Source organism: Cololabis saira, chromosome 12 (assembly GCF_033807715.1).
Source record: "Cololabis saira isolate AMF1-May2022 chromosome 12, fColSai1.1, whole genome shotgun sequence".
NCBI classification, from domain to species: domain Eukaryota; kingdom Metazoa; phylum Chordata; class Actinopteri; order Beloniformes; family Belonidae; genus Cololabis; species Cololabis saira.
In genome coordinates, this window is record NC_084598.1 from 10353199 (window position 1) to 10377420 (window position 24222).

The 24222-nt window shown below is 40.3% G+C and overlaps 1 protein-coding gene across 3 annotated transcripts in view; it reads left to right on the top strand.

The window, feature by feature from the left end:
- Positions 1-24222, top strand: part of grm4 (glutamate receptor, metabotropic 4) — a 250271-nt gene that overhangs the window by 59921 nt on the left and 166128 nt on the right. For 2 of the 3 annotated variants that reach the window (XM_061735446.1, XM_061735448.1), the window contains exon 2: positions 21547-22503. The exons of the other annotated variant lie outside the window; for it this stretch is intronic. In XM_061735446.1, the coding sequence (XP_061591430.1) occupies positions 21970-22503 (534 nt within the window). In that variant the 5' untranslated portion in view covers positions 21547-21969. The remainder of the gene's footprint in view (positions 1-21546; positions 22504-24222) is intronic. 3 annotated transcript variants of the gene reach the window in all.

Genomic DNA, 24222 nt, shown 5'->3' on the forward strand with positions numbered 1-24222 from the left:
TATCACAGCAGACAGGCCCTGCAGCAAAGCTCCAGGCAAATGTCACCAAGTCGTGCGCTGGACTTGCTGGAAGATTTGTGACAACTTCAGTGACCATGGAAAAGAAAACCTGTTGTGAGCTGAAGTATCAGAGTTTGGTCCCACATAGTCAGCTAAAGAGGATTTATGTAGCAGTTAATTAGAGTCGCATCATAAAGTCGTAATTGAAAAGAGCAACCGTTCCACTTCAGAGGCCAGATACATAAACAGTGTATACACACGGAAACCACATGTATGCCTTTTCCTGATTACACTGGAAGACTGTGTAGAGAGAATAAACAATCCTCATGTGTTATTCATATGCACACGTTGAATCAATCTGAGTCAATATGGTGAAGCGAAAGAGAGAAAAAAAACACGAGAATGACAATGGAAATAAAACTATTTGTAAAACAGACAACTGAACGTAATAAAGTAGAATACCCCCTAAAATGGACTGGTGACATGTTCAGGGTGTATCTCGCCTTTTTGCCCAGTGACGGCAGGGACGGTCCCGAAGAAAACTGAAAAAAACTGAAGCAGGTAAAGATTCAAATTCAGTTCAGTTCAAAGATCCTCTATTTATCTCCAAAGGGAAATTAATTGTTGCAGTAGTCATTCATTTAAGTCTCTTCAAAGAGTCATTGTGGAGTGTTGTAGCTGTGGGTAGGATGGATGTCCTGTAGCGGTCCGTGTTGCGGCGGGGCTGAAGAAGCCTCTGACTGATGTCAATTTGGTGCTGAATCACTGGTGTTAAGGAGATGCTCAGGGTTGTCCGTGATCTTCATTTTAAGAAGTATCCTCCTTCGCACATCAGCTCCAGAGGCTCCAGGACGGTCCCCAGAACAGAGCCAGCTTTCTTTATCAGCTTCTTTAAGTCACTGGCCCTGATGCTGCTCTCCTGACAGATGACTGCAGATGTGATTGCACTCTCCACGACAGATTTATAGAAGATATACAGCAGCTTTCTGCCCATGCTGAAGGACCTAAGCTTCCTTAAGAAGTAAAGTCTGCTCTGCCCCTTCTTAAAGCATCAGTGTTGTATCTCCAGTCCAGTCTGTTCTCCAGGTAAACACTGAGGAATTTATACTCCTCCACCACCTCCACTTTCCTCCCATGATGGAAAAACTATTGGAAAATACACAATCATCTCCTTTGTCTTGTTCACATTCAAGATGAGATGATTGCTCCCACACCACGCCACAAAACGATCCAGCAGTTCTCTGTTCTCAGACTAGTCCATCACAGTTGGACTAGAGTCTGTTCACCCCACTAATACTGGAATATAGAATAAATACACTCAGTAAAACCAGCTACTTCACAAGGCTTGGTCCATGATATGGTATTGATTTTGATATGTGCATTTTACAATATTCTCTTGATTTAATTGGGGTTGCTACAAATAGATGCCATACATAACACGTGTGTATAAGGATGCCAGTTTTGTGATACATAAATATTTTTTCCAGGCTTAGAAATGTTAATTGCAGCACTTGCTTGCACAGCTCAACTGATCCTCTTTGGAAGATATCTTCTGCCAACAATCACAAATATGGAACAGGAAAAAAAAAAAGGTATCAGATATAATAAGCTGGCAGCACAATTAGCAGTGATGCAAAGCTTACAATCTAATTCCCTTTGATTGATTGCCTTTGTCCCTGTGTTTATCTCTTAGTACTTCTCCTCTTGGCAGACTCATAACATGCTTGTTCAGCCACAGTGCAGCTGCTCAGCATGCACATTTGACAAGAAGAAGGGTAAAAAAAAGAAAAGAAAAGAAAATATATAGAAAACATCTTTAGTGTGCGAATTTAATCCATGTCAGCAGACCAAAGGCTGACTGGATACCCTTTGAAGCTGGATAGATCCCTTTAAGAGGAGATGAATGGCAAATAGAGAAGAGATTTTTAGTGTTGGCAGCAATAAGAAAGCTGGCCTCCCCTCTCTAGTTACTTAAAAATGATACCACTAAAGTGTAAAGATGACAGTGTGGGGAAGGCAGTGTGCCTGCAAGGGTACTGGTTGATGACAGGGACCTTTTGATACAAGCTCAGGAGTGCCAACAAAAGTGTGGCCATCAATGCAATCCACTCTGCCCAACATAGAGCACAATGGAGTGGATGTACCGACGACAAAATGCAGTCTGGGAGAACACCATGTCCATAAACCTTTCAGTAAGAGGAACGCTTTTTTAGATGCCTCATCCATTAAAACTAGACAGAATATGGAATAGCTTTCCTGGATCTGCCTACAAAATCTGCCCATGTAATACTCAGTTTAAAACTTTATAGATACCTTGAATATTCAACTCATAGAGGCCTCATTTTTAGACTCTCTTGCTCAATCCAGACTAAAACTATATGTATAAAGTACCGTCTCGACCAGTGTATGGACCAAAAAAACAAAGTTTATCCAGTGAAAAGAGTGTTAAGACTCATTACAAGACCATCGCTCAGTAGCTTGTAATATATAATATAAAATGTATAGAGACAGTACAGCTATCTGTAGTACGTAATATTAAAAGTGCAGTTTATGTTAAAATCCTGCAAATACTTCTAGCATAAATAAAGTGTAGCTCAATGAACACGTACTAGTAATTCACTGTAAAGGCAGAAAATAATACATTTTAACTGCATTTACACACACAAAAGGAACAGATGGTTATTTTAGACAACAGAAAGTTTGTATTCATTTTACAGCAACTTTTTGGCATCTCAGCCGCCAAGTCTTTAATGCTGTTTGACAGGAACCTTTAGGCAGTGTTTGCATTAAAGATGGCATCACAAAACACAACTGACAACAAAGCAAGTGCTGCTATTTTAGCGTATAACGTACAAGAATTTAAAACAAGAATAGCAGCACGTTTCTAAGAATGTTGGAGTCACAGCGTCGGCCAGTGTTTTATGAAGGGATTTATCTACATCAGCATTTAAAAACTATGGCAACTGGTGGAATTTTTGTACCAGATCAGATAAAATAGTTTAAAACCAAAAAATGAATGTATATTTTGGGGTGTGGACTCTTGATTGGTGGCTTAGCTGATGGCGAGCTATCGCCGCTTCTTCACCGGTCATAAGCTTAGATAAACAGCCGGCAGCTTCTGCTAACCCGGGGCCGACTAAAGGCAGTGACACGATGAGAGGCTTTGTCCAGTAAGTCTGACGTGTGGCAAATGCTGTGCGAGTCACGTTGCAGAAACCTATCAAGAAAAATCAGGCTACCTGGACCTGAAAGAAGTTACTTCGCCAGTGTGTAGATTCTTTTGCAGAAAATTGAGACTCCATGGAGAGCTGATCTACAGAGCACCAATGAGAGAAAAACCACTGACCTTGTCAGCTACCTTTTCTTCCATCACCCAGCAGAGTCTCTCCTTGAAACAAGAATACACTGTTAGTTTGCATCCTCTGAATTCAGAACATTTTATTAAAAGGCTTCAGGGGCACCTTTTGTAACCCTGAAGTCATTCAATGAATGCGTCATATTTGAACATTAGCAAACGCCACAGATTCAGATCAGAGTTGAGTTCTTCATCTTCCTCACCTTTATTTCTACTGTGTGGCGCTTTACTGAGGCTCGAAAGTGGGTAGAGTTCAGCTGTACCAGCAGTTCTGGTATTGGACCAAAGACAACTCAGTAAAACCTCAAGAAGTTGTGTCAGCTTTTGAAAACCCCCAAAAAGCAGTGTATGACTCTTTTAAAATCTTAGATTCCCTGGTAATGGCAAGGTATCAAGGAGATGATTTGCAATGAAAAAAATGAATAGTGAATGCCACTATGAAGCTATCATCATGCCTGCTTTTTAAAGGATATGATGCCCTGTTGAACTGAAGAGACGCAGGTTTTAAAGCACTGATGAGAGCACTTTCTCCTCCACATAAGTGAGTTTCACTCGATATGTTGTATTCATGCTTAAGCCTTTGGGGCGTATATTCTTTTTATTGGATAACCCACTTATCCGTTTACTCCTAGTAAAATATATTTATTCTTTAGTTATGGTGGACCACTTTTTCTATCCTCCACAATTCACACAATGATGTTCAAAACCAAAGGAAAAAACCTGCAGTAATCAGGTATTTCAAATATTATGACATCGAACACACGATCATCAGTGCTTCGCTTTGTGTGCTGAGGCAGAAATGTGTTATCGAGTCCCAGCTTTTGTGACCTCCTGGAATTCGTTCCAATCACTCAGTGTGAAGCAACACATTACATGTTCTTTGTGTCACCAAGACGGCTTCAATTTCCATATTGAAAATCAGAAAACATTATCACAAAGTATTGAAGTTCTGCTAAAATGTCTCAGCAGTCCAGAGTCAAACATTCACATTTATCCTTTCATAGTAAAATACTATAGAAGATTCAAAACAACAAGTTTTTATCAGTTTAGCATCTATTATGCCACATACAAGAACATGCCATCGGTCAACTTCATGATCACGTTGCTCTGTAGGGATATAGTTTTCAAGGTTTGAGGGTGTGGTGGGTATTTATTGGACTGCAATTAGCAATTTGAGCTGCTACATGTTGCTGGGTTTCACACACTGGAGCTCTAAGGGATACAAGTTCTATCAAGTATCGAATAGCTGCAAAATATCATGGAGCAAGAGGCAAGACACATCCTTAAAGCAGCTGTTTTCCACTTGCTTTTGATGAGTGAGATGTGGTTGTAGAATTGAACCTGAAATTCAACGTTGTTTGAGGACCCACTCGGTTCCTGTTGGTTTCAGAGAATGTGAGGTAGATGTTGATGTTCTACCTAAATAGTCGAATTGAATCGGTCTCTGGGGCAGATTTAAGTATGTCTGACATGGGTAAGATGCCCATGCAGGAAGGCCCCTTGAGCGCTCCAAAAGAAAAAAAACATTGTCTTTTACTGCTAATTTGCACGTCACGTCATGGATATCCTTGGATTAATCATCTTTGTGTCGAAGAGAGTGGTGGCTGCCCCTATAGCCTCCACTAGTTTGCTAACTAGACACTGGCAACGGATCTCTGAGAGTGAGAGCTGTCAAGGCAGCAGGCTGCCTGTCAGACAGCTGTCAAACTTGGAGGAGAAGGGCGATGGGGAGGCGGTGATACCGATAACATCCACTGTAGCATTCAAAACCAATCACGTCAACTAAGACTGTGTCCCAGCTAATCGTTGTTAGAACTCGATTTTCAAATTATGTTTTTTGGTAGTGCTATATCTCGATAAGTCAGTGATGCAGTAAATCTGCATCTATTTTTGTTATATCTCCTACAGGCCATAGGACACGCTGTGCATATTCATGCTTTGGAGCTGTCAATACATTGGAAATCACTCTCTCTTTCATCTGCAGGAAAGACTTGCATTAACATCTCTCCATTGTTCGCTACGTGCGCAATGAGACACCCTTACATCCAACACGTGAAAGTTTGTGAGCCAAATGTTGTTTGCACAGAAACCATTCCCCCTCGGCACGACGCAGCAGTGTATCAGTTGCTTTTGTTTTCCTGGAAATCTCAATCAAAAGTGTGTGAGAGTAAAATCAGCAACGAGGGGCGAGACTTTTACCAAAAGGCCTGCCTTGCCTTAGAAGTAAATCCTGGGTTCAAAGAACAAAGCAGGAATTACTGTATTCCAGCAGCTGCATCAGAGAAACCAGAAACCAGGACTTCAGCTGCTGGAGACAATCATACATCTTTCTGATTCACTTTGAGATGCACTGAGCTTTCAGGAAAGATTTGGGACCTTCTAATGCTTCTGCTCACCCTTTATTCTTTTTTCATATACAATGCTGCTTTTGAGTCCCTCAGGAAACAGTCAGCTTCACTCTGCTTCCCACGCATATATGTAAAGAAATGCAGAAGAGAAGTGAATGGTGCTGTTCGCATGATAAAAATTCCACTTTATCCATTCGAGCATAGCTCAACATTGAAACCCTCTCTGACAGGGTGGCAGCGACCAGAGGGATGCAGTATTCATAACTTCTGTCTCCAGGAGAGCAGATAAACCCGGGTTATACTTAGTAGCTCAATGTGTCATTTGAAATGTGTGATTCCTAACAAATATGTCTTTGCCCCCTATTGTTACCACAGAGGGAGGTGCATTTGTGGCATTTGCTTTCTGTGACAAAACTATCTTCTCTGCACACTGAAAAGTGCTCAGCTCCACTCGCCAGCTATTACGTGACTATTATGGTGCCACTCTTGGGGAGAGATTTAGAGGATTCAGAGAATACTTTACATGACAGTTGCCATGGCTTTTCTTTATTTGATTTCTGTGCAGCACACACAAGAAGTGTTTCATTTTTTTCCCATCAAGATTGAGAAGAATTGTCCCGATAGCTCTGCATTTAGCTTTTTTCCCCTTTCGTTTTAGAATCCGTCGAAACGTGCCTCAAATTAAACTTTAACAGGAAAAAAATCTTAATTGCTCCTTTTATTTGACTTTAATATCTCTATTTTCTGACTCTCCCCAATGTTTGACAGCAGAGTATTGATCGGCAAGAGAAGCGTCACAGCTTCATATCTCTTTGAAAGCAGTGCAAATCATCTGTGGAACAAGTGAGGTGTTTAACATTGACAAAGCTGATGCATTAATGCAGTTTAAGCTGCCACTGTGGATGTGATTCTGAGTGACTAAGCAACTAATAATCAAAAATGAACATGTGCAGGGTCGTTTAGGCGCTAAATAGATCTAAAACACAACATTCCAGGAAAAAAACGTACAAAAGCTCAAAGTAAAACAATGTGTCACAAGACAAAACAAATAAAGACTAATCTGGCTCTTTGTAAAGCCATTTATACCAAGTATTGTATTTCTTATGATATATTAGTTGTGGGATGTTTCTGTCTGGACAGCACAGGAGATTGGATATGACGTAACAAGTGTTGTGTGGAAATTGTTGTGTACACCATGTCAAGAATGCAGGATGAGGTGACTTGACACTTTGGTGTCATTACCACTTGTATCTTAATGCACCCATCAATAAACATATATGTAGGTCAGTGGAAAGGAGTATGAAGCAGCTGTTACCAGCACGCACACGCTCAGCGATTACTTTGAAAGCTTGCTTCGCACTTTCTATCTCTCGGTATCTTTGTCACTTGGAAGCTCTGCGAGAATGCTACAGGGATTTAAATTCTCCGGAGTATCTTTGGAAAATTTTTGACAGCAATGATGCAGGTTTTCACATGTACTGAAGGATAGCAAAACAATGATGTGTCATTACTCACTATGTCTGCAGTTCTTATTAAAAACCACTGGCACTGTGGTTCAGCTGAACCTGCATTCTGTCCATTTAATGCGTTAGCGGTCTTATGCTGCGCAACAGCAAATGCTTTATTTCTATTTACATGGTGTGTTGTGTGCTTTGTGTGTCATGCAAGGTGAGGCAAAGACACGTGGCTTCACTTGTACGCATTTCTTTTTTTTTTCTTTAAAAGACAAATCTGGTTTGAATAATTTAAAAAAAGGAGTAGTTTTTACATTTATTTTGACATTTATTTGCATAAATGGATTCATTTAATAAAAGTCCTCAAGCAAACATGTCTTAAGGAGTGCAGTAATGTAGGGTTGTTGTCTCCACACATCTCCATCCGGGACAAGACTGAAGTGCCGCTGGGCCTTGGGCCAGCGACTGTACCCTCATCTCCCTCGGCTGGGCCTCTGCGATGTGTTGAGAGTGTAGTTTTGCATTCTGTCGTTAGATAAAGCATGGCCGTCTCTGGGAGTGATGTTGTTTTATAGGTATTGTATGTTGCTCATTGTGCATTTCTGCACTAACGCTGCCAACGCAGAAGTGTACGTTTCCTTTGCCAAGGCGCCGATGCACCCCCATACATCACAGACCCTGGCTTTTAAAAGTGGGCTTTGCTAATGTAGCCTGCATTGTGGCGCTTGACAAAGGTTTTCCAATGTAATATCAAATACTGATAAATATACTGTATGTCTGTTTTGGAGGATCATTATTCACTAGTGTTCAGTTTAGGCTTCACAGTTTGTGCATTGAACTAGAATCAGAGGGAATTTCAGGATGTCGTGCACTGTAGAGGGAAAAATGTCCATATTAATTCAAACTTTCTTTGGGAAATGTTTTTCTAACATTTCAAAGTTTGTGTGTGTGTGTGTGTGTGTGTGTGTGTGTGTGTGTGTGTGTTTTGCACATTTATGGACAAACTGGAGATCCTCTCACATTCTTTGTGCCTTAAAACACTAAACTTTTCATGATACTGTGGACTGAATCTTGAATCTTTAATACTGCTTTCGCACCGAACCATCATTAGTCACATGCGCACAACCAGCTCGAAATGGCATCTTTATTTTTTTCTCCCTATTAACTAGATGTAAATTACCCTCTTCCAACATTTGCTTTTGGAATGTGTTGTCAGCCTACAATGGAACAACAATTTCACATATGCTGGTTGAACCCTAATGATTCACATTTTACACACATGCTTGGAGGAAGATGCTTTGCAGTTACCGTACATGTACTTGGCATCTTTTAGCTCACAACTCACATCAAATGGTGTTTCGAACAGCATCTGACTAACACTTGAAATGTGGGAATTTCACGAAGACTCGCCTTGAGGCAACAACTGTTTTTGCTGCGAGCAGTGCGGTGGATACTTTGTTTGTTCTCAGTCTGCATGCAGTCTGTATTGATATGGAAATGTGCAGATAAATGAGCAGCAGTTCTTTTTCAATTACAGTGATTCACGATTCAAGACGTTACAAAGCAGCAGTATACCTGTTAATCTCTCATCTTATGAGAATGCCAGTGTGACCTGTTTAAAGAGTCGTGCGTGTGTTTTCTGCATTTTACTCTTACACGTTCCTGACAGGTCTCCAAATTCTCCCTGTTAGCCAACGGCAGCAGTGCACACTGGAAATCCATCTGCATTTTACATGAAGAAAATGTTAATGAGTGAATATGAATGAGGCCCAGTATCTCCAGCTCCATTACCCCTAGATTTGCGCAAAACCCAAATATCAAAAAAGAAAACCTGTAATTAAAAAAACCTACCAAATATCGCAAAAACCTATTTAAACTTCTAGGAGGTGGTTCTTCAGGCGTTTCAATAATCCAGTTTATCGCAAAAGCGTAATGGAAACGCTTTGTGTCCATTTCCACGTCTCTGACAGTGCTGGATGTGACATAGCCGGTCAATATAAAGTCATTGAAATCTAGTCTCCAGCTGTTTTTGACCTCATTGATGCCATGTAGTTATGCTACAACGCTTCTTAATCATTATGCATTACTGCATCACATAAGGGCTTTGCCTCTGAATAATCATTTGAATGATGCAGTGGATACTGCCTTCATTCTCGGACTATTTTCTCAACGAGGGGGTGGGGCGGCAATCGCAATAATTCATTCAAGACCAAACATGTTTTGGTCCATCTTCTTCAATGTTTTGAAGAGAAGTCTCGCAGGACGAGATATGAGCGTTACGAAGCGAGAACCAGGAGAGTTAGGCTCATACAGAGAAAAACAGTATTCAATGGAAACACTGACCGACCCCCCGCAGCGCTACCTTTATCGCAAGTTCCAAGTTTTGCTTTCCTTTTGCGAAAAAGTGTAATGGAAACGCGATTATAGTCTTGGAGAGGGAGAAGTGCGTAATGAGGAGAAGGAATTAGCTCCAAGGTTGCTGCCTGATGACTGTTACAGTTTGGACGAATACAGATAGCCTAACATACGGGGTTATGTTGCATGTAATGAGGCTCTGAGTGCACTATTTCTTTCAGGTACGACATACTCCAATACACTTTAATGCCCCTTGTTTTATGTTTTCTTCTATCTCGAGTCTGACTCATAATACAAAGAAAAATTTATGCACGTTTAATGTGACAATGACTCAGATTATGATGCATCTGCCATGATTTGTAGTATTTGCCACTTAGGTTACTCTGTGCTCTTAGCGGATCACTATGTTCTGTCTCCCCAACAGTCGAGCACAGAGGTTTTCAAACTGCAAGGAAGAGTGAAAGGAGGTGGGGGGTAACGCATAGACGCGGCGTGAGATGAAAGGCAATTAATGTGTAAATACAATGTCTATTAAAATCCCTAAATGCCTAGTAACCACAATTTGCATTTGTGTGCACACTCCTTTACAGAGTCAATTGTCATTAAATCCTGAGCTTACAAACACGTACAGCTTTTAGATTCAGTTTGATGTCAACTTCTTTTTCACAAGGAAAAATAAAAATAAGGGTAGAATAGGTGGCCTTTAGGTGGGATAATGATCCCACCTAAAGGCATTGAACTAGCACCAACTGAGCTGATGGATCCCGCAATCCCACGATGAAGCCCATACACAGAAACAGGCAGATCCCAACAGCCGGCTAAATGGGAAGAACAAAATATGAGACATGGATATATGCGCCATAATAATCTGGCCTCAGGAAGAGATGGAAGCTTCTGATGTCAAGAGAAGAAAGCGCCTGACATGGATGGAGGCAGAAGACGAGCAAAGCCACCATCCAAGATGAAACAACAAAGATCCAGAAGTACTATTTCAGTTCCAAAAAAGCTGGGACGCTGTGTAAAATGGAAATAAAAACAGAAGGCAATGATTTGCAAGTCTTGTGAAAATAGAACATAGAAAACATGTATCTGAAACGCTAGAACACGGTTATGTTTACCACTTTGTAGCCTTTCTTCTTATTTTGACAATGTCCAGATATGCTTCGGAAATGGGGAGACCAGTTGCTGGAGAGGAATGATGCCCCGTTGCCCTTTACCGTTGAGAAACTGTTTTTAAGAGATGCCCTTTTTATACCTAATTATGTGTCTGATAAATTGTTTCTCCAAGTAGTTTTTTTTAAGCATTTTTCCAGCTTTTTGTTGCCAGAAAATTCAAAATAAGCAAACCTTTGTCACAAAAAGGTAAAACTTTTCACTTTAAAGTGTTGAAAAAGTTTTACTATGTTCTACAAAAAAAATGCATTGCATTTTTATTTAGATTTTGCACTGCGTCTCAGCTTTTTGAGATTTGGGGTTGTATATCCTGAAGATGCTTCCTAGTGATAAACTGTGTAAAAACCTGAATGAACATATGCAACTAAATGTTGCTAAAAGAGTTTCAGACTGTATAAGAAAAAAAATAAAACATAAAGTCTGTAATAAACAAAATCTATTGTCAAGTTGCAGTTAAATCGTTTACAGAAAGTGAACTGCCTTTATGGCAACATTACACTTAATGCAGAATTCCATCCAAGAAACATCCTATTTCTTAGAACAACAAAGCTAAGAATTTTCAGTGATGAAAACAAGACATTTCCAACATGCTGCACACTACATCACCCTCTCTCTCCTCCTGACAGATGCTGAGGCGTAAATAAACTGTTTTCTTCATTAATACCAGTGAGTCAGTGCTTTTGGAGGATGTGTCTCTTCTTGTCAACGGGGACAGGCTTTTCTGCTGGTTCTTTTACCGTCTTGAAAACAATAGTCACAGTCATCACTTTGACGTCAATAATAATTAAGCTTCAGCTTCCTTTGTGTTTCAGGTGGAGAATAAGACTGACAGAAAAACAAAAACAAGAAATCTGAATATAACATGTTTGTTAGGATGAACTCATGAAAGTTATAAAATGAGACAATTGTTGAAAAATGCATTTAGAATCAGAAAAAGCTATACGGTTTTCTGTGTCCCTTCTTTTTTTAAATACTCTAAAGCTCTCTTGGGAGTGTTGTTTATATGGTTATATACAGCTAATCTGTCGTAGAAAAAAAGATTGGAATCAACCATGATGCTGGCTGGAATATGGTTTTCTTTGGCATAAAGAAAAAACCCTGCTAATACATAAATAGGAAATAGAAAATATGTTAGAACTAGTAATAATAATAAAATACCCAGGCCAGAGACTTAAAATGACTCAAGGATTTGGAAGCGGTTGCTGATGGTTTGGTAACGATGGTCTGCTTTATTGCAGAAAACATGCCAATTGACTTCAGACAATATATATTCATTATCCTTTAATCAAAACTTGAGCAAGGAACCTCAAATCAAAGCACAAATGCACAACTGCGTGTCTGAATGTGACTGCTAGGAACTCTTGACTCGAGCTTTTTACACTTTGAAGAAATAATGTCAAGTGGATTTCCTATAGTATAATAATATTTCTCCTGCAACAATTAACTAATGTTAAATTTGAGGCCCAGTGTATTTAAATCAACAATTGAAGGTGATGGTTAACAACTGACAGATCACACTGTAGCAGTGTAGGCAAGGCAAGTTTATTTGTATTTGCACATTTCATGTACAAGGAATTTCAAAGTGGTTTAAATGAAAAGATTTTTAATAAATGCATTAAAAAGTAAAAGAGAAAAAAAAAAAAGTAAAAGAGTTTAAAAGTAGAAATTAAAGAAAGACGTACGTTACAAAGAATGGAAAAAAATTAGATGCAAGAAATAAAGGTTGTAGTGCATTATGGTGGATTACTGAAATGCAGCAGTAAATAAAAAGGTTTTCAACCTTGACTTAAAGCAACAGAGTTTCAGAAGCCCTGATGCATTCTGGGAGTTTGTTCTCCAGGTGAGGAGCATAAAAGGTGAATGCTGCGTCATCTGTTTGGTTCTGACTCTGGGTACAAAAAGTAGGCGTGACCCTGACGACCTGAGGGTTCTGGTTGGTTCATGATGGACCAAGAGATCAGAGATAAATTACCATTCAGAGATTTATAAACCAACAGAGACAAACAGGAAACCAGTGTGAGGGTCTAAGAACTGGAGTTATACGGTCCACTCTCCTGGTGTTAGTGAGGACTTGGGTCTCCAGGTCTCAGTGAGGACTCGGGTCTCCTGGTCTTAGTGAGGACTCTGGTCTTAGTGAGGACTCGGGTCTCCAGGTCTTAGTGAGGACTCTGGTCTCCTGGTCTTAGTGAGGACTCAGGTCTTAGTGAGGACTCGGGTCTCCAGGTCTCAGTGAGGACTCTGGTCTCCTGGTCTCAGTGAGGACTCGGGTCTCCTGGTCTTAGTGAGGACTCGGGTCTCCTGGTCTCAGTGAGGACTCGGGTCTCCTGGTCTTAGTGAGGACTCGGGCAGTAGTGTTCGGGACTAACTGCAGCTGGTTGATGGAGGTTCTAGGGAGGCCCGTGGGACCAGCGTTACAGTAGTCCAGTCTACTGAAGATAAAACCTGGACAAGTTTTTCTAAGTCCTGCTGAGACATCAGTCCTTTAATCCTTGATTTGTTATTTAGGTGATAACAGGCTGACTTCACTACCGTCTTGATGTGGCTGTTAAGTAAAGTTCAGGTCTGACTCCAGAACCAGTCCCAGATTTCTGGCTTGGCTGTTTGTTTTTAGCTTCACTGCTTGAAGCTGAGTGCTGACTTTTGATCTTTCTTCCTTTGCTCCAAACATTATTATCTCTGTTTTGTCTTCATTTAACTGAAGAAAATTCTGGAATTTCCACTATTTCATTTGATCAATGCATTTGATCATGGTTTGAATTGCATTGTAGTCTCTGTGTAGTTATGGTAAGACTTTTTTCCCCCATAAATTTGAGTGAGTGGGAGCGTATAAATGTTAACAGAGGCCCCAGAATTGAACCTTGAGCAACGCCACATGTTATTTTTGTTACTCCAATCTTTAGCTACCTAAAGACACAAAATAGTCCCCGTCTTTTAGATAGAACTTCAACCAGGCAAGGTTTGTGCCAGAAAGTCCCATCCAGTTCGTCAACCGGTCTATCAAGATGTTCTGGTCGACCATAGTGAATTCAGCACTGAGATCCAGTAAGACCAAAACTGAAATGTTGCCACTATCCGTATTGGACCAATATCTTTATAGACCAATATTTTTATTGAAACTACTCTCCAGTTGTTAATGTTACTCCAAAAACCAGCTGTTGTTTTTTTTTTTTAACTTTTTACTAAGTCAAAGGAGCATGAGGCTCCTTTTAAGAAATGAGACTCATTAGCGCCACCCTTCGCCACGACGGCCGTTGGGGGTACTGCAGCCAACAGTGAAGCCGGCACGGGAGAACGGGGAGAACGTGCATGCAGCATCATGTGACGTCACATCCGCAGGAGAGCGCGGGAAATTCCGATCACAATTGCAGCACATTTTGCAGCACACAGCCTGTTCAAGGCAACGGAGAGATACACTAGAGGGCTCATTCGTTTTGGTTTGGAACGCTTCATCTGACATTATTACTAGAAAACTTAAAACGTATACGAATTGTTTTCATAAATCCTGCCTCAATCCTGCCTCATGCTCCTTTTAAGGGAATTTTCATTTTGACTCATTGTTTGTTGTAAATAAACAGTAAAATATGTATAGGTTCAGTAAAATTCCAATTTAATATCTGTTAATCCAATGCGATATATTCTGAAATCCAAACTACAGTGATATGTTAAGTGAATTTACGGGAATGCAGTTTACATTCACAGTAAATTACTGGCGTCCTTGTTGCCTGCATTTTTTTCTTAACTAGGAAAATTCCTTACAGTGAACATCTGCCAGCCGCCTCACACAGCTTGTGGGGCACACAATAAATGTTGCGCTTGCTTTTGCATTAAAAGGAAGTTTTGCCTGTGATGAAACTCCAGCGAATGAGCAGCATCTCCAGGAGACGGGGACGTTTTTCTCAAACTCATCATGAACAGCAGAAAAAATCTCTAAGGCGGTGAACACGACTTACACAGAAATCAATGACAAATCTCAATCAAAAAAAAAAAGAACAGCTCAATTTAAATCAAGTTATATCCTGCCAGCACACACAGACACGCCTGCACTGTAACACTCCATCTGCTGAGGCCTTACACCATTCTCTGCTGAGCCCCCCCATTGCTTTTAAGACTGAAAGGGACATGCCATCATCATATAATAAAAATGCTTAAAAGTAAAAGCACATTTATAACAGATGGCTTATGTTTGAGAAGTCACTAGAAAACAAATGTTATATCTACCGTGACTGAATGGCTGCATGTGACTCTTAAGTGCAGTAATTCTATTTTCTTACTAAAGCCAGACTTGATTTGAAAATGAAGACAAACAAAATCCTTTTTATAGCAAAGCAGCCCCTGATTATTGGCTGCTTTCACATTAGTTTGGATTTGTAGGGTTTTACTTTTAATATATTGGCTTGTGGCCAACCAGTGATACAGAATGAACAAGTCTTCGATCATTTCACTCAGAAATTCCGTTTTTCTTTCTTCTTCTTTTTTAAACCATAAAAATGATGGTACCTTTTCTTTTGCAGCTCTCCAAAACGTCATCAACTCAATAAAGACAGTCTTCCTTTGTAGGCTTGCTGTCTTTGAAAGCACAAAACCGTGCTTGCAACAAATTTAATACATTCAAAAGATCCTATTTTTAATTATTTTCTATTTTAAAGTGCAACTTAACGTTTTTTTCACTAGAAAATTAAAAGAATCTTCAATAATCTGATTATAAAGTGCTGTCTGTCCACAACCATAAAGTAACCTTTTTAACAACAATCACACAAACAAGAACATTTAATTACTTAAAATCACTGCTTCCCCTATTTACATGTGTTTTTTTTCATGCAAATTAATTTCTAAGGTTTAAAGTGGTTATATGGCTTAATCTGCGTTTTACTGCAGCGAGTTTTAATTCTAGGCACAGTACTTGTTTTATGTACTAATTGGTCTTCATCAGTAGGTGAATCCATGCCAGTGAAGGCTTTTCTGGAGGAAAATAGTGGCTCTGTCACCGTTCAGTGTGGCAGTGTGCATCAGCAGGGGACTCTGGCTGAGTGTGGAGGAAATTGGAGCTCCTCCTCGTCACAGCGAGGGGAGACGGTTGCTGTGTGGACTCGCTGCAGACAGCTGATGTTTATCTGCTCTGCCCATCTGGGCCTTGTGACTGAACATCTGGTAGAGCTGTCACTGTTCATGCCACGTTTTGCAGAATGATGACAGTGAGGGGGCTTCGCTGTCCACCCCTTCCAAAACGATCTAGAGAGGCTGGGAGGACTTTATCTCCAGACGTCCAAGCTCATTTTTACAATCTCACTCAGCTGCAAGATAACTGGCCAGCACACAGGAGGTTTATCTGCTTGTTTGTTTGTTTTTTTTTTCTTCTTCTTTACAGTGGTAATTATCACAATTTTGGCTTTATTGGTTTATAATGACTATTGGCTTATTTTGAAATAATAAAAAAAAAGTTATTCGCTTCCAGATTGTGTCCCTAATAGTTATGCTTACATTATAATTTCATGGAAACGTATCATCTCAAATTAATATCATGCCCACAGAGATAAATATGGTTGAATTAAAAAGCCTTTTTGGACCACCAGTGCTGCAAATCTGCACAGACACAAGCAAAGTGAGCTTGTGGTTCTCAATCTGAGCGTTACTCAGAATGAGGGCCGTAGAGGAGTACATTTTCACCATATGAAACAACTCCATCCTTAAAGATTTCAACGCAGTTCTAACAAATGCGATACTGTCTGCATAACAATACTATCCATGTGAGTGTCTGGCGTAAATGTAACGTACTGAGAGTTTTCCCTCAAATATATTTAGCAGTTTTGACCTGTATTAGTTGGTGCTCCTTCATGGTCCTCATTCTGAGCAGCTGTTGGCCTCGCTTTACTACTCCAGACACTAACTACTCGTAAGCACTACATACAACCCAACTTCAAAGAGAGAGACAGAGAAAAAAAAACTGTTTGGATCATCTAAAAAGTCCATTAATAAGGACCATTTTTCACAGCTCAACACTGGGGACAAAGATCTGCCTATGTAGGACAAATTCATTAAGCCTGTTTTCCATCTTAAGTACTTGGGTTTTTTAGCCGTGATTGAAAAGAAGATGTCAGTCCATCATTTTTTACCCAGACACTCTTTTAAGCATATTTGCCAGTTTACTTTCAAACCTCTCAAGCCCCAATTGTCAACTCTCTTACAAAATGTAAGCTGATGTGATGACCCTTTCCTCTCCCTTCTCTAGGCTTTCCCCTGGAGACGTTTTGCAGTGACTGCTAAGCTTTCATCCATTATAGATGCTGTGTTTTAGGAGGATGATCTGTGCATATCTGCGATATAAATATCTCCTTTTGGTTCCCAGCAAAGACGAGAGTGGCAGCTTGTGAAAGGATACTTTTGTTGTGGAATTTGATGTCCTCAGTTGAAACAAGGCAAGCCACTCGTGACAGGCAGACAATAAAACTGTTTATAATTCAAGATTAGTGGCAAATATTTTCACACATTTCATTTACTATAGCGCTACAACGATTTGCTTAAGATTGGCAGACAAAATGTTGCAATAAAAGAGTCATTACTAAGCCACTATACTTCCATCTCAATCAAAATAATGGCAAAATCTGACAGCTCAAGTGATGGCTTTGACAGCTGGTGCAATGTAGTGCAACTTAGGGATCCTGAATGAAATTTTGCCCCTTGTGTCCTCTGATGCCGACTGCATCACAGCAGGAGGCAGTGTGTGAGCTTAAAAGAGGAGTGTGTATGTTTGTATGCATGTGTGTGAGTATGTATGTGATAGTTAGGACAGACGGGGACAGATGTGGCCCTCTTCCACTGCATCAGATCTGTGGCTTTTTTAGTCTGGTGCTACAAAGGAAGCCAGATACAGTTCTCTCTCTCTCTCTCATAATATACATACACACACACACACATATATATATATATATATATATATATATATATATATATATATATATATATATATGATCAAATACTTATGTAATGCAATAAAATGCAAATTAATTACTTAAAAATCATACAATGTGATTTTCTGGATTTTTTTTTTTGATTCTGTCACTCACAGTTGAAGAGTACCTATGATAAAAATTACAGACGTCTACATGCTTTGCAAGTGGGAAAACCTGCAAAATCGGCAGTGTATCAAATACTTGTTCTCCCCACTGTATATATATATATATATATATATATATATATATATATGACCTGGAACAAAAATCCCTTGCAGTCAACGGCTGCCTGAAGTCTGGAGCCTACTGACATCACCATATTCTAAGTTTCCTGTAGGTGGGTTGCCACTTCTTTGTTGACCTTCTGGCCTTCAATTTTGTTTTTAGGATCTGGTATATTCAGTTGAAATCAGGTGACTGACTTTACCCTTGAAATATGTTCCATTTGTTTGCCTTCAAAAAGTAATTTTCCCTTTGCAGTATGTTTGGGGTCATTATTATTACTGTGAAGTAGATGTCCTATTAGTTCTGTAGTCCCATACACCATCAAATCCATGTTTTTACTTCTGCCAGAAGTTACATTATCACTTGACACCAGTGAAGCAGTTCCTTTGGCAGGCATTCATGCCCATACCATAACACTGCCCCCACCATGTGTCACCCATGATGCGGTCCTCTTTGGATCAACAGCTTGTGCCTTCCCTCTCCATCCTCTTCCATTTCCAACATTGTGAAACAGATTTATCTTAGGTTTTCTGTAGGGATGTCCCGATTAGGTTTTTTTGCCCCCGAGTCCGAGTCCGAGTCCTTTGATTTTGAGGACTTGCCGATACCGAGTCCCGATCCGATACTTTTATAAAACAATAAAAAATGAAGAAGAGAAAAGAAAATTATGCAGGATGACCCTTTTATTATATTTTAACATGTGTACTGTAAACTGAGCACATAGGAGGTAGTCAGCTTGAACATTCTTAAGTCAGTATAAAAATATTTTCTTTTCTTTTTCTTTTTTTTTTTTTTTTTAGCATAGGGCTGCTTCAGCTTCAAAACAGACAGGCGTGCTCTGCGCGCATGCGGTGTATGGCTGCGCTCCGAGCCCACTACTCCACGTGTGCGTTGATTTATGGTCCTGCGTCACACCAACGCAGAACCTTCCGCGACGCGGAACCATAATGTCGGCGCCGCAGCTCCGTTTCAGTCCTGGGGCCTCATCTATAAAGCTTGCTTGCGCAGAAAAAGCGTCTGAAAGTTGCGGAAGCCACCATCTACGCAAAGCCTCGGATCTAAAAAGAAAAAACTAACTGATGGCTGCCGCTCCAAGCCCACTACTCCACGCCGAAGAGGAAAAAAGAAAGTGTTCTGATTAGAATAAGGAAAGTTGGACTACCGTATATAACAATTGCGTTCATAAGGATAAAGTTTTTAAAAAAAATAAAAATTAAAGAAATTGTCTCTTCTCCCCGTGTGTGTCTGCCTGTCATGCACGGGTACTTGGGCGCATGTTGTTTACTTTTAAGCCGGAATTATGGTTCTGCGTCACACCAACGCAGAGCCTACGCCGTAGGGTCTGGCGTAGGGTGCGCGTCGCCGCGAACCCTACGCTGTAGACTCTGCGTCGGTGCGACGCAGAACCATAAATCAACGCACACGTGGATGTCGGCGCCAGTGAGTATTTTCACCGGACATTTTGACCGGAGAGATTATAAAATACCGGACTTCGGCATATTTTACCGGACAAAGTCCGGCAATTACCGGACAACGGAAACCCTGATATATATATATCCGATTCCTGATCGGCTCATAACGTCCGAGTCCGGATCGAGTCTGCAATCACGTGATCGGCCCCGATTTCCGATCACGTGATCGGATCGTGACAACTCTAGTTTTCTGGTGAAGTCTAAAGTGGCTTCCCTGTTCTCGAATGTTACCAAAGTTCAAACTCTGTATTTACATCCACGAAGCCATCTCTTGATTGTAGATTTGATCTTCTCCAGGGTATTCTAAAGACTGTTGCTGTTGAGAAAGGCCTTTCTTTAACCAAGAAAAGGTTTCTGTGATCACCCACTTTAGTTATCTTCTGTGGTCTTCCAGGCCTTTTTCATGTTGTTGAGCCCACCAGTGATTTCTTTATTTTTATGAATGGACCACAGCTAAGGTTTTTGTGGTCTCTTTTATGGAATCGTGCCTCTTTTTTCCCAGCCTTTGCTTACACTTGGATTACCTCACTTGCATTGAGATCCCCACAGAATTCATATTGGTGGATCCCATTAATCAGCTGCCAAATAGCAACTCAATAGCTGATATCGGCTCAAGACGTTTTATCTGCTTCATTTGTTTGAACGTAACAGGGGAACGGACTGCACCTGACCAATTAACATATTTTTAGTTAGTTACCCCAATACAATTGAGTGCTTGAAAAGAGAGGCAGTTTTCTTAAAATAGCTAAAACTGGCCAGAAAAGAAACTAAAGAAAGGCCAAACGGTTAAAAACATTTTGTTTCAACTGTTTGACCTTGTGGGATGTCCTCTTTGTGAAGACTGACAACTGTTCTAAATGTGAATTACGTTTCTGATATAAAGTAATCCCTTCCAGATTGTTTAGGCGCAGCAACTGCTTCAGTTCATTACAGTATTTTCTTCGTGACACTTTGCTCAGACACACCTGAATGCTCCAGACCAGCAAACTCTGAAACCCTCTCCTTCTATAGAGCAGAACTGATCACCTTCGGATATCAAGTGTATTTGATTTGCAGCACTTGGCTAACATTTGGTATCTGAACTTCCAGAGGAACAGTAAAGTCGTACTTTGGAGTGCATTGTTTCTGTCTTTTGGTTTAGTTTTTGTTAAAGAGTTGCTACTTTTTATATATCTAAATAACTTGATAGGTTAAACCTTTCGATTGAAATTGTCATTTTGTCAAAATAATGTATTATATGAGAGTGGTTGTGAAAACGGGCAGATATGTTCATTTCTATACACTGCAAAAACTCAAAATCTTAACAAGAATATTTGTCTTATTTCTAGTTAAAAATGTCTCATTTTTAGTAAAAAAAAAATCTCATTACACTTAAAACAAGACTCATCACTGGAAAAAAACAACAATTTTCACCTGTTTCAAGTAGATTTTCACTTAAAATAAGTAGAAAAATCTGCCAGTGGAACAAATTTTTTTTTACTTGTAATGAGAAGATAAATCTTGTCCCACTGGTGGATTTTTCTACTTATTTCAAGTGAAAATTCACTTGAAACAGGTGAAAATTGTCAAATAAGTTATTTATCTGGTGATGACTCTTGTTTTAAGTGTAATGAGATTTTTTGACTAATAAATGAGACATTTTAACTATAAATAAGACAAAAATTCCTGGTAAGATTTTGAGTTTTTGCAGTGTAGGAATGTAGTTTCTCTAATCACAAGAATCTGGTGCTCTTACTTTTAGCTTTATATTTTACAATCTTTTAGAAAGAGACCGTAGGCGCAAAATAAAGTGAGCGGTTTGCAGGCTTGAGGCTTACGGTGTGCCACGCTGCAGCGAATCATTTATGCTCAAGGCGCACAGAAATAATTAATTGCAGTACTCTGCAACCAGTTGGGGCATGTGTGCAACACAGAGTGGATTTCCTGTGCAGAGGCTTCGGTTCAGGTGTTATATCTGCTTGAAATTAGGGATCCAAAAATGAGATGGGATTTTTTTCTTTAAAAAGCAAAGTGAATGTGGTGGGCCATTCTTAATATGATGTTTCTAAAACAGAGAAAATACCATAGCTGCTTATGTGTCTTTGTAAGGAAGCACATGCATACTGAAATCAGATTTATGCAATTTCTTTTTCCATTTGTCTTTCAGCTATCTCCATAATTTGCGATATCCATTGTTATTTCAGTATTTCTCCTATCTCTCTCCCTCTCTCTTTGCAGGAGCCTAACGTGGATCCCGCTGTGACTTTCTCCTTCCTGGACGGAACAAGTTGGGTGTACCTGTGCACTTCTGGAACACCACATCATCGAGGAAAGTCTGCCACCTTTGTTCTCGCCTCATGAAAGCGCTGTCTGTGAACTCCATCTCAGCTCACTCTGCACTGTTTAGTTAGTGCATGAATCCACCACTCCCAGGTGTAAGGAAAGACCAAAACACAAAGAAGAAAGAAGAAAAGGAAAGAGATAAACAGAGCGAGGCAGAATAATTAGTACTTTTGAGTTTAAGACAGAACAAGAAACCATGGGAAGAGACTTTTGAAGACAACTATGCTCTGAAAAGTGTTGCGGCTAACCTCCAGGATACACCTCTTTCATTTTCAAAGGAGCTGAATTTGTATTTGGATGCAGATTTAGTTTTCCATTATGGCTCTGCAAGGAGGGTTTGAGAGACTGTGGAATGGCTGCCACAGATGTGTTTTTTGCCGGCTCTTGCTGCTGGCGTGTTTTCTCTCGATTGCCTTGGCAGCCAAACCCAAAATGCCAGGCCACACATACCTCAACTCAATACGTATTGATGGGGACATATCTTTAGGTGGGCTGTTCCCTGTCCATGCACGGGGGAATGATGGTAAAGCTTGCGGAGAGTTGAAGAAGGAAAAAGGGATCCACAGGCTGGAGGCCATGTTATTTGCCCTGGATCGCATCAACAATGACAATGAGCTGCTGCCTAATATCACTCTGGGGGCTCGCATCCTGGACACCTGCTCCCGAGACACCCACGCTCTGGAGCAGTCGCTTACATTTGTCCAGGCATTGATTGAGAAAGACTCAACTGATGTCAAGTGTCTGAGCGGAGGGCCGCCCATCATCACTAAGCCAGAGAGAGTAGTGGGAGTGATTGGTGCCTCTGCCAGCTCCGTGTCAATCATGGTCGCCAACATTTTGCGCCTCTTCAAGGTCAGTTTTTCCTATTATACACACATCTTACCTTTTTAACATACATTTTTCGAGTTACATGCAGAGTTATTAAAAAAAAAATACTGTATGTACTTCAACATCTACCACTTCATCTTCATCTTCAGTTGAAAACGATATAAAGAAATGACAAACAAAGGGTTTTAATTTTAAATATAGGGTGTACCACTACACTGTAAAACAGTGTCTTTTTGACTTTCTTCTGACCCTTTTTTCGTTCTCTCACATTCTGACAATTTCTCCCCACTGTCCAGAAAACTAAGCACTGATCATTATACCACAGTTCTCCCCACTAATGACATCGATTTGCCAAGAATTCTCAGTCTGACCCTCCAGTAATTAATTCAAGGATGTCATGCATGGCAACATGAGCTCATTGGACTTTTAGGATGAAGTGTGCAAAATGAGCTTCTGCACTGTGTTGGGTGAACATTTGCAAACGTAAACAATAGATGACAGGACTTGTCTAATACCTGCCCAACAAAGCCAAGCCAAACTGCATACAAACTAATGAGCATACGGCCTGTGTCAGATGGGCCAATAGTACAAAGTAATGGGTGGCTTAAAACACTAAAAGTGAGGACTTTTTATTGTATCTTCAAGGGTGCAGTGTCTAAAATGAAAATGCTTATAAAGGGATTGGCCCTGGAGTAGAAGGTAGTCAGATGCCCTCTAACCAGATGGTCATCAGATCAATCCCTAGACCCTGTCATGTGCCAAAGTGCCTCTGGGCAGGATGCTGAACGCCATATGCCCCCATAAGCCCAGATAAATGCGGAGGATTGTGTCAGGAAGGGCGTCTGACGTATAAACTTCAGCCAAATTAATATGCAGAATTCAATGATCTGCTGTGGAGACCCTTGCAAAAGGAAAAAGACAAAAAATACAAAGCAAAAGAAACTGTCATCTACAACGATGCTGATTGAGCACTAATTAGGATTACGCCCAGATTTTCTTTTCCATTAACCTTTTAGAAAATAAGCAAACAGTAGAAGACACGGGTAGAGCTTCCACTGGCGTGCAAATAGCAATGCCTCAACCTTTAAAAGGGCCCAATAGAAGATGAGACCTACGTCACCTGCTGTGATATTGATTCAGCGAAGTCTCAACTGCCTGCTGCGGTTCTAAGGCCAACTTACAGCTCAACAGAAAGCGAAAAGGTGAATAACACACGCTGCAATGCAGAGATCCCTTACTGATGTCTCATAACTCTGGTTGAGTTAATGCTCCGTTCCCCGCATCCATGATGCTTCCTCAGAAAACACTGCATGAACTATTTATGCTAGTCCTTTTCTCGTGGCATGCTCAGACCTGTCACGCAACCTTGCCATCAGAGAATGCATTTTCTAATTATCCTCACCACTGAGCAAAAAAGAAATTGGTGATATATTTTACGTGGGAACAGGGAACTTGTCGTATAGCAGAAGAAAGTCTGCAGTGACTAGAGACAAAGGCAGGATTGTGCGTGCTCTGGCATGTCACCCCGGATACGAGTGTTTTATGTACAAACAAGTAGAAAAAGGAGGAACTCTGTCTTTCACTTCTATGTTTTATATATCAGAACATAATAAAAATCAGCCATTTCTTTTCATTTTTATCACCCTGTATCAAAATTAGGGAAAATAACTCCCCAGTTGAACAAAACAGATTCTGGGGGTTGTTTTTGAAACAACACGCCATTGCAGCCCACCCAGGGAGAAG